Here is a 10,848-nt window from a genome sequence, read left to right on the forward strand (position 1 = left end):
AAGGGGGTGTATTTTGCGGTGCTTTACAGTCCGCCCATCGGACTCCATAGTCGGCCTTATTCACAGCAGCACCCACCCTCCTGTGGAGGATGTTCTCATGGCCCTGGTTACCTATCAGGAGGTGTATTTTGCGGTGCTTTACAGTCCGCCCATCGGACTCCATAGTCGGCCTTATTCACAGCAGCACCACCCACCCTCCTGTGGAGGATGTTCTCATGGCCCTGGTTACCTATCAGGGGGTGTATTTTGCGGTGCTTTACAGTCCGCCCATCGGACTCCATAGTCGGCTTTATTCACAGCAGCACCACCTGCCCTGCTGGAGGTTCACACTTTAACTTGTTTTACCCTCCTCTGCCTTACACATCCTCCCACATTTGAGCACTCCTCACGCGGACTAAACCCCTTCATGCACACCACCAGAACCTCGTGCCCCTGGGGATCTTAAAGGGGAAACACCCATATTGGGTTATAAAAAAGAGGACAAATTAAGTAATTTTAACAAACTTTATTTACAGAAATATATACATTGACACTTTATAACATTATAACATTATTAACTCATCCAGCACAAGCGGACTGAGTACAACAAAACATTGCATATTTACAAGTTGGTCACTGGCAACATTGTCCGTATCGGGTGAAGTTGGTGCAGAGGCTGGCACCCTCTCTTCACCCATGTCTGAGGGACTGTGTTCGGCCATTGACTGTTCCCTCTTCGCCGCTCTCCAAGCGTTGAAGTCTTTGTATAATTCTTCATCTGACGTCTTGGTATCGGTGGAGTCTTGGTAGGGAGTAGGGCTATGCTCCTCTCCAGAGCTGTCACGGTCACTGTGGATGTCAATGTCCCCCAAATTGTCTTCACTCACCCCTGATGCTGCTGCGGCCGCTGCTTGCAGTGACTCTGTGAAGAGCATTCGTATGTCCGCAGCCTCTTTCAAAGAAGGATTATTGGCATAACATTTGTCTGCAGTTGCAGTGTTGTGACACATGAAATCACTCACTCTTTGGCGGTTGCTTATGTCCTGAAACCTCTTCGCATTATCGGCGTGGACTGTGCGGAGGTCGGTGAAGTTAATGGGACCTTTTAGTCCAACATCAGCCCATGCTAACCTCAGGAAGGTGGCAAGGTTCCTCGATGGGTTCTTCCCCGCTATGCAGAGGAAGTAGCGGTTGTTGGTGCCGGTCAGCGTCCCCTTGATTTCCAGCCACCTCTTCATCCATCCAAATTCTTCTATGGTGAGGTACATCTGCGCTTCCCCGAACGCGTTGGCCGTCTTGTGGTTGCTTACCTGTTATGACAGAGTTAGAGAGCGTCAATACAAGTATCAATCATCCACAACATGTGTATCACTGCCAGAATAAACACATGTTTTAATAGCTCACTCACGTGGATGAGGTGGCCAAAGGCAGTGCCAGTTATCTCCGCCTTTAGGACCTCCGTGTTGGTCATGTTGGAGTAGACCCCCGGACGGTGCCCATAAATGCAGCTCCAATTGAGGGTCATGTACCCATAGAGCAGGGTCCGGGTTGCGTGAGTCGGATTGCTGGTCATCACGTCCAGGAGCTGAGGGATGCGAGTTTTGGCCGCAGTCAAACATGCCATGATGTCTTTATGGCTTGGCAGACCTTCCATCTTGTCCCACTTCACCTGCATCTGGTGGATAAACACCTTCTTTCTCATGGACTTCAGGATGGCAGCAACTTCCCGTGTGATTAAAATCATGTCATTCTGGTTGAGCCTGCTCCCCTTGCATGGTGTTTCATTCATGTACTTGAGAAAGTGTGATATATTTTTGATATAGAAGTCAGATGTCGTGACCTGTAGGCTTGACTTTATCAGGCTACGGGACCACCCACGTATCCTCTTCAGATCCCTCAAAAAGAGCCAGTCAGACAGGCGATTGAAACCGTGTGCCATGAAGCTTAGGAATGATTTGACTCTGCTTATTTTGGAGACTGCGTTTTCTTGGAGCCTCACTGTTGGATCGATGCCCTCATAATGGTCCCGGTAGCCTTGCAGATACTTCTCCATGATGCGTGGGAATGTAATGTCCCGCATTCGATTCCCCCGGCCCCTGCCGCTGAACCAGGGGGAATGTATGGGAGGGGAGGATGACGAGGCCTCGGTATCTATGGATGCAGGTTCTGAGGAGCTGGATACAGGTGTGTGAGAGGCAATGGGGGACTTCCTGCAGGAGGGACCTTTGGACTTGGACAGCCTCTTTGGTGTTGACTCTGTTCGGGATCGTTTCCTTAGAAACACCCGCTCTTGGTCCTCGGCCCTCTGGTTCATCCTCTTTCGGTTACGTTTAATCCTCTGCTGCAGCATGCAGCGCAGGGATTTCACCTCAGCAGCATATATGTCCCTCTGAGCCTTCATTCTGTTTGCATCCATCCTCCATTCCTTACAGTCCGGGTTGTCACATTTAATCACTGGGGACAAGGGTGGAGGTTGTGACAGGACATCATCACCCACAGTGTCCACATCCCAAGAGGTAATCATTGCTACTGTGGGGTTTGTCAAACTGAGTTCATGAAGCTTCTTCGTGGCCACTTTCATTTTTAGTTTAGTTAAAACCACATGTAATTCCTGCCGGGACAGCTCAACATGGTTTCTGTACAAGTGGCGGTCCAGCCTTGTCCCGATGTACTCGCATCCTGCAATAATGCAGGGATGGAGCCTAATGTTTATCCGTCCTTTCGCCAACAACAGCAGAATTCTTCTTTCAACTAAATTACGCACACTATGGTTCCTCAGCAGGTGCTTGCTCAGGGCACGGTAGGGACTATTACAGATAGGACAACCGATCGCCATCATTTTTGTATGCCTGAGCATTTCGGTACCGGGAAGTGTCACCAGTATAATGTATAGAACCGGGGGGGACAAAGAAGGATAGGTGAAAATAAGAAAGTTGCACTCAGCGAACTAGAAAGACCCCATGTCAAATCTCTCCGGTTTATTTTCAATAAATAACCCATTTGCATCATCGTGCGAAAGGTGTCCCATTTAGGCACTCGTTAGGCGGGCAGAGATCCCTGTCATCTATCGGTCCTATCATCCAGGCAAGGCGGGAGCCAAAACTGGGTGAAATAGTGCCTCCTAAGGCGAGTCGAGTCCCCTGGCAACTCCCCTTACTTTCTTCCGGAGACCAGTTCAAAACGTTAAGTTTGGTAAGAACCATGATTGGGGGTCATCCAGGCAACAATTGTATCCGATCCAAAGTCCTCATGCAGCGGATGCATTCTTCCATGATCCAGAGACGGATGCAACCAGAGAACCAGAGAAAGGGGTGACAATGGATCAAATGTATCCGGGAATAGTGCCTCCTAAGGCGGGTCGAGTCCCCTGACAACTCACCCTACATTCCTCCAGAGTCAGAAAAAGTTAAAGTTAACTTTTGGAAGAACCAGAGAAAGGGGTGAAAATGGTGAAAATGTGTCCGGAAATAGTGCCTCATAATGCAGGTAGAGTCCCCTGGCAACTCCCCTTGCATTCCTCCAGAGTCAGAAAAAGTTAAAGTTAACTTTTGGAAGAACCAGAGAAAGGGGTTAAAATGGATAAAATGTATCCGGGAATAGTGCCTCCTAAGGCGGGTCGAGTCCCCTGACAACTCACCCTACATTCCTCCAGAGTCAGAAAAAGTTAAAGTTAACTTTTGGAAGAACCAGAGAAAGGGGTGAAAATGGTGAAAATGTGTCCGGAAATAGTGCCTCATAATGCAGGTAGAGTCCCCTGGCAACTCCCCTTGCATTCCTCCAGAGTCAGAAAAAGTTAAAGTTAACTTTTGGAAGAACCAGAGAAAGGGGTTAAAATGGATAAAATGTATCCGGGAATAGTGCCTCCTAAGGCGGGTCGAGTCCCCTGACAACTCACCCTACATTCCTCCAGAGTCAGAAAAAGTTAAAGTTAACTTTTGGAAGAACCAGAGAAAGAGGTGAAAATGTGTCCGGAAATAGTGCCTCATAATGCAGGTAGAGTCCCCTGGCAACTCCCCTTGCATTCCTCCAGAGGCAAAATAAGTTAAAGTTAACTTTTGGAAGAACCAGAGAAAGGGGTTAAAATGGATAAAATGTGTCCGAAAATAGTGTCTCGTTATTCCGTGGAAACTCCCCTTGCATTCCTCCAGAGGCCAGTTCAAAAACTTAAAGTTTTGTAAGAACCGTGATTGGGGGTCCTCCGGGCAACAATTGTATCCGATCCAAAGTGCTCACTCATCGGACGCATTCCTCCATGATTTCCCCATCATGAGAAATAGGCCGTTTTTTTCTAAGTGCTCTCAAAAACCGGGTTTCCGATTTCGTGCAGAAGGTAGCTTGGAAAAGATGAATGAAAATTGTTAACGGAGGAGGGGAGGTCTCAATTCCCCTCTACGTTGAAAAGTGCAACGGGTCAGTGGAAATGTCTCCGGGGCTTCCGCCCGAAGCGCCGAAGGGTTGACCCCCTCACCCGTTGGCACTTAGCCGTTTTTCGAGAATTTTTAAAAACGTAGTTTTTGATGAATTTAAGATATAATTGACCGTTTTATTTACTTTTTTTTTGCTTTCCACGGGTGGGGGTGCACGGCAGGCCGCATATGAGCTCCCAAATTCGGCCCGGAACCTCCGGGAATTGGGTCAATTTCATCCACATGTGACTCCCCCATCAAATGTACATGAAATGGACACGAGGAAATGTACATGAAATGGACACGAGGAAATATACATGAAATGGACACCAGGAGAGAAGAACCAGGGGTCAACATGGATACAGTTTACCCCGAAATAGTGTCTCTTAAGGCGGGTACCAGTCATGGGAAGATGTCCAGACCCTGACTGGACTTAAGCCGATTTTCATTGGAACTCCACACTCAAAGAAATAACTCATTGGATTAACTCAATTTTATTGTTGGCAGGTTTTCCATCCAATAAATATATGTGGCACAAACTCAAACTAATGGCATCCATGCAGTATAATGTAAATGAGTTAGTCCAACTCAAATTTTTCAAATAGAGTTTAAGTAAAATGATAACATTACCTTTATGAATTTAGATAATGCTAGTCCACCTAAATCCTATTTAATTAATTGAAAATGAAATAATGAGGTTAAATATAATTTAATAAAAATGTGTTACACATGATAGAAAACATGGTTTAGTTTTTTTTATTTTTAAATTCACATTATTCAAAACAATCCTCCATTCAATAGTGTTTTAAAATGAATGAATTCACACTGAAAGATGAAAAACATTTCTGAAAGATAATACCATTTTTAAAATGGCAGAGAAATGGAACTCCTATAATTAACTTACAAATCTCCCTTTGCCAAATACAATGAATACAATATAACAGGGGTATGCACTGCTCTTCTAACAGGACAATAACACATAACATGAAGAGTGCACTGCAAACACCAACATATGGAAATAGTGTTACAGTGTGTTGAAACAAACAAATACAGAAAAGCACAAATGATTGATATAACGGCTCAATCTGCTCTGATTAGGAAACTCGTGAATAAAATGACAACAATGAACTCATGAGTCACTTCTTTTTCACATTTAAATCGAACAACTTGATCTTCAGACTTTCGATTTTACCATTCAGCTTGTGCCCATCCAGATTCATCACTACCTTCTGCATGAACTCGAAGGTGTGTTTGAGGTTGTCCGGAAAGCTCAAATCCAGGGCATAAATAAGTCCCAATAGCATGACAAACCCCACAATCACGCTGCCCAAGTTGTCCATGACTATATTGCCTTCGATGACAATTCCCACGTCCTCTTGCTGCCCATCCACATCTCTTTGAAGTGTGTATATGCCCATGACTGTGTTTGCCATGTCCCTCTTGGCATCTTCAGAGGCAGTGGCCTGAACAAAGACACAAGCATACAACACATGTGTTAACTAAAACCTGAATTACTACATTTTATAGAAGCAGATTTACTTATGTGGCTCTCCTCATTGATCAAAACAGTTTTAGACTAACCCTCTGGTATCACTCAAATGTACTACCCAATCTGGCCACTCAGGATAAAAATGTCCACTTTCAAAAACTTGAATGATAAAATGATATGATAACAATATTATATTTAAATATTTTTCCCCCACACTTTTTGGAAAGTGTGGGAACATTTTTTAAATGGACAATTAGGGTAATTTGTACACAGTGTATTCGAGACCGATTAGAAAAATTGAAATTCCAAAAAGTATCTAGAAAAAACACAAAATCATTATAGCCAAATCTGATGTGAAAAATTACCAATTTGGACAAAAATGTCCTGAGTGATACCAGAGAAGGTTAGGACCTCCAACACAGAACTAAATTAAGCTTGTAAGAAAATGTTTACATAAATAAATTATAAAGATATATTCCTGTATGTTCTGTTTGATTATCAACTTTATCTTATTTATTAATTCAGGTATTAAGTTATTTGTTTACATCCCTACTTAATCATGTAATTTGTTGTTATTCCTGTAGTTAATTATGCATTTACCTACTTATTTTGATATGTATTTGATTATTTATTATTTAATAATTTATTTCCTTGATTTATGTGATTATGTAATTATTCCTTTAACAATTTAGTAATTGCTGCATTCACATACCTTTTTAAACATGAATCTATTGATTAATATATTTCTGTATTTCAGCATTTATTTATTATTTTATTTATGTATTTATTCAATTATTTATAAGTTCTTACATATGTATTCATGTCCATATTTATTTATTCATTTATAGATGTATTTATATATAAATGTAAATATTTATTTCAGCATTCATTTATTATTTGTATTTATTTCCAGATATATTCATGTTTTAATTCACATTTGTATTTATCAATTGTATTCCTATGTTAATTTATAGATGTATTTATATCTGTATAAATGTATTAATTCACTTTTTTCTATATTTATTTTAACACTTGCCCGATGAAATTACTTCTGTATCTATTTATTATTATTTTTTTATTTCTGTATTTATTCATTCTTACATATATTCATTCCTATATTAATGTATACATTTATTTATTTCTGCATGTATTTATGATATTTGATAAGATATTTAGATGTAAGCAGGGATAGGGTTGTGTGCGCCATATAATTTTCTTATTATCAATGTAAGTAATGGTGGTTATAATTGTGGGTAACACTGTTAACCACTACATTGAAAACATATTGTGATAAACATACCTGATACTCCTTAAAAAAAGAGTCTGGATCCTCGTTGAGGTAGATCGCGATGCTTCGCAGGATGCACCCCCTCTTGATGTGGATGTTTTCAAACTAAAGCAGGGGCGATAAATCAAAGACAATTAAGCACAATGCATGTGCAACAGAGCAGGTCTACAAAGTAGAGGGCTGTATCTGTCGTGTGTTTCCCTAAGCAGGACTCCTTACCCCTACATTTCCACAATAAGCTATTGCCTTAAAAGCACTATAAAAGCAGACAATTTCTTAAATGTGTTCATATGAGCATGGACAAAAACAATACAGTGAAAAACGAGGTTCTCTGCATTTATACTAACCAAATCTGATATTGCAAGGGCTTCCTTGATTTTGTGGCCCTTTAGTCCTCCTTTGATCTTGAAGATCTTCAAGAGCTTGTCTGAGAAGTGGTCCAGCTGCCACATGAACTTTGATTGAAGTGGTGATGTTGTGATCCTCAAAAACTCCGCATTCACCTTAAAAATATTATTAACAAGCACAATACAACCAATTGTTACTTGTTTATTAGAATCACAACCATGCAAGGATGTAGACATGAATCACAAAGGATAATAATAAAAGACTGTCAACAAATACAAATATTTACTTACTTCACTCTGCTGAAACAGAGCAGGCCATCTGCATTTGAAGTCCCCTATCAAAGGCCTTTGCTCCACAATCTCAAGGCGTCTGTGAGAGAAGGTTTTTTCCATTTTTGCTTTTATCACCACTTCATTGTCACGCTTTTTCAGTTCTGACAATAAGGCAATTCTCTCGTTCTCCAAGCTTTCTGTGGTTTCGCCTTTTGGGTGCAGAGGAATGTAGTTTATTTCAGCTTTTCTTGTTTTTTTTATGTTTGCTGCAGCTTTGCCTTGGCCTGCTTTCTTGTGCTTTAAGGAGTTCACAAGGATTTCAGGATGTCCAAGACGGCCAAGCTTTGTACGATAGTTTTGCATTTTGTACTTAAGAGACTGTTTCCACCCCCCAAATCCTATCTTGGATCCTAGCTGCCCCAAACAAGGGTGGGCCCTCGTCAACGCTGCAGCTACCTCTTCACACTGATAGTCTTTTGGATATTTTGTGAATTTGATCATTTCTTGGGCTAGGCCATCAAGAATGACTCCTTTCAGCTTTAGGCCAGGCTGGAAGTATGTACCAGTTGTCTCAAACTCTGCATTCTGTAGATGAAGCTCAAATTCAGCCTCGTAGGTGAGCTTAGGAACCACAAAAACTGTGGGCCAGGATAACAATTGTGAGGCCTGAGCTTCAGGGGATGGATGCGGGGTTGACGTATACACCATATCATCACTGCAGCATGAGGCTATTGATGATGCAGGGATTAGAGACTCTGAGCTTCCAGTAATTGAGGTCTTATCAAATGAGTCAACTGTGTACTAAGTGATGGAGGGCTCAATATTTGACAATATAGGAGAGTAAATTACTTTCAGTGTGCTTTTATCCTGAATTTCAGACACTGATGTAAGATTCATGAACTCGTTAAAGTCAACATCCATGTATTGCAGACGGAAGTCCTCTTTCAATTGAAGAGATGTCTTGACAAATGTGTGCAGTTCTTCAACTGTTGCTGGGATTCCCGAATCCAGGGTCAGTTTTCTAGAGTCAGACTGGTCGGCAAAGATGATGCGCAGAAGCGCCCGACCTGCCGTTATGGAACACCTTTTAATCTAGAGCAGAAACAAGGTGAAAGAATAACAAGAAAGAAACACATTAGGATTATATCAAAGATGAACATAAAAATGTTTTTACAGTTTAACTGCCCCTTAAATGTGCATGTGTCTGCTGGAAATGTTTTAACAACAAATACCTGCTAGCTAGTTCCAAACTGCAGTGTTTGCACTGCCACATGCATAACCTGAAAAAGAGAAAAAATAGAATTAGCAATTGACACTGAACAACTGACAATGTCACAGATCAGCTTGTGCAAGTATTGTGAAAGTAGCCGTGTACTTACCATAAATAAGAGGTTTCCCCAAGGTGCTTGTTAATGCTGATCAAACTGCAAAAGACAACAAATATATTTTAGAGGTGTGATTAAAATGCTTATATATTTGAATTTTCACAGAAAACACATAATTGCCTAAGATTGCACAACCCAAAAAACGTTTCTGCACAACTCTGGGTGCCTGCTTGTGAGTGAAGTAACCCATACAAGATTCACATATATATTATCTCATTATTTATATTAAATATTTGGCAGTAAAAAACTAAACTCAACTGAACTCCTACAGAAACGAGTGGCTCCGCCTGTCCTCCTCTGCCTGCCTGCACTAAGGCCAGGAGAGAGATGGACACACCTGCTGAGCTTTATGATAGAAAATGGCAGCCCTTGCATGCAGGCTCTGCCTCCTATACTGTTACCTCATTCACTTGAATTACTCTTTGCATTTTTTGGTTGAATTTAAACTGAATTTCGGTGTACTGTGTTCAATGACAATAACGTTAAATCGAATGTAATATAATCTAATGATCTCCATTATCCAGTATCCAATGCTAACCGTATCTAGCAAGCTAGCTAACAAACCAGTTATTTGGCTAGCTAGCTTGCCTCATGCACTTTAATTACTCTTTGCATTTTTTGGTTGAATTTAAACTGAATTTCGGTGTACTGTGTTCAATGACAATAACATTAAATCGAATGTAATATAATCTAATGATCTCCATTATCCAGTATCCAATGCTAACCGTATCTAGCAAGCTAGCTAACAAACCAGTTATCTGGCTAGCTAGCTTGCCGCTTTACCTCATGCACTTTAATTACTCGTTGCATTTTTTGGTTGAACTTAAACTGAATTTCGGTGTACTGTGTTCAATGACAATAACGTTAAATCTAATGTAATATAATCTAATGATCTCTACTATCCAGTATTCAATGCTAACCATATCTAGCAAGCTAGCTAGCTTGCTGTTTAGACCCAACTAAAAACGGAGCAAAATATAACACGGTGGTTTCAAATATTCTTGTCGATATTATGAAAAGGCATTACTTGGAAACAGGGAACATTCTAAACTACTAGAAAAAACAAATACTTACCAAATAATAGACTTTCCACCGTCAGTTTCCCCAGTCAGTTTCCACAGTCAGTGTTAGACAAAAGGCGGCAAATGACAGAACGGATGTTGCGCATACGCAAAGGGGGTGTGCAAAGGGGCGGTCCCCAATGAAAACAATTCATTTTGAGTTGCTCTGTCTTAAATACATTTAATAAGTGAATTGATTAATGTAATTTGTGTTACACTAATGAACTATACTTAGGTTTATTTCTTAATAAAAATATTTAAGTAAAGTGAAACCATTTTAATGTGTCAAGTCTAAGAAGGGCTTGAATCATTTTTTTGAGTGCACATTGCATTCTTCCAGGGACACCAACATACATCCAGGGTATAAGGAACAAGAACCAGGGGGCAACATGGATACAGTTTACCCCGAAATAGTGTCTCTTAAGGCGGGTACCAGTCATGGCAACATGTCCAGACCCTGACTGGACTTAAGCCGATTTGCATTGGAACTCCACATTGCATTGCTTCCAGGGACACTCTACATACATCCAGGGTACAAGGATGAAGAACCAGGGGTCAACATGGATACAGTTTACCCCGAAATAGTGTCTCTTAAGGCGGGTACCAGTCATGGCAACATG

General features: G+C 41.2%; 2 protein-coding genes across 2 annotated transcripts; both read right to left on the reverse strand.

Moving 5' to 3' along the window:
- Nucleotides 1-490: 490 nt before the first annotated feature.
- On the reverse strand, nt 491-3,297 carry LOC117535259. The gene is made up of 2 exons (XM_034199659.1): nt 1,388-3,297; nt 491-1,289 (listed from the first exon to the last, which is right to left on the reverse strand). Exons 1-2 carry the CDS (start codon nt 2,834-2,836, stop codon nt 543-545), a joined length of 2,196 nt encoding a protein of 731 aa, XP_034055550.1. The 5' UTR covers nt 2,837-3,297; the 3' UTR covers nt 491-542.
- Nucleotides 3,298-4,852: 1,555 nt separating this feature from the next.
- LOC117535258 lies at nt 4,853-10,462 on the reverse strand. The gene is made up of 7 exons (XM_034199658.1): nt 10,242-10,462; nt 9,162-9,206; nt 9,015-9,062; nt 7,801-8,874; nt 7,510-7,665; nt 7,175-7,267; nt 4,853-5,848 (listed from the first exon to the last, which is right to left on the reverse strand). The coding sequence occupies exons 4-7, from the start codon at nt 8,488-8,490 to the stop codon at nt 5,522-5,524; spliced, it is 1,266 nt and encodes a 421-aa protein (XP_034055549.1). The 5' UTR covers nt 8,491-8,874; nt 9,015-9,062; nt 9,162-9,206; nt 10,242-10,462; the 3' UTR covers nt 4,853-5,521.
- Nucleotides 10,463-10,848: the final 386 nt, after the last annotated feature.

This window comes from Gymnodraco acuticeps, unplaced genomic scaffold, assembly GCF_902827175.1.
Source record: "Gymnodraco acuticeps unplaced genomic scaffold, fGymAcu1.1, whole genome shotgun sequence".
Lineage (NCBI taxonomy): Eukaryota > Metazoa > Chordata > Actinopteri > Perciformes > Bathydraconidae > Gymnodraco > Gymnodraco acuticeps.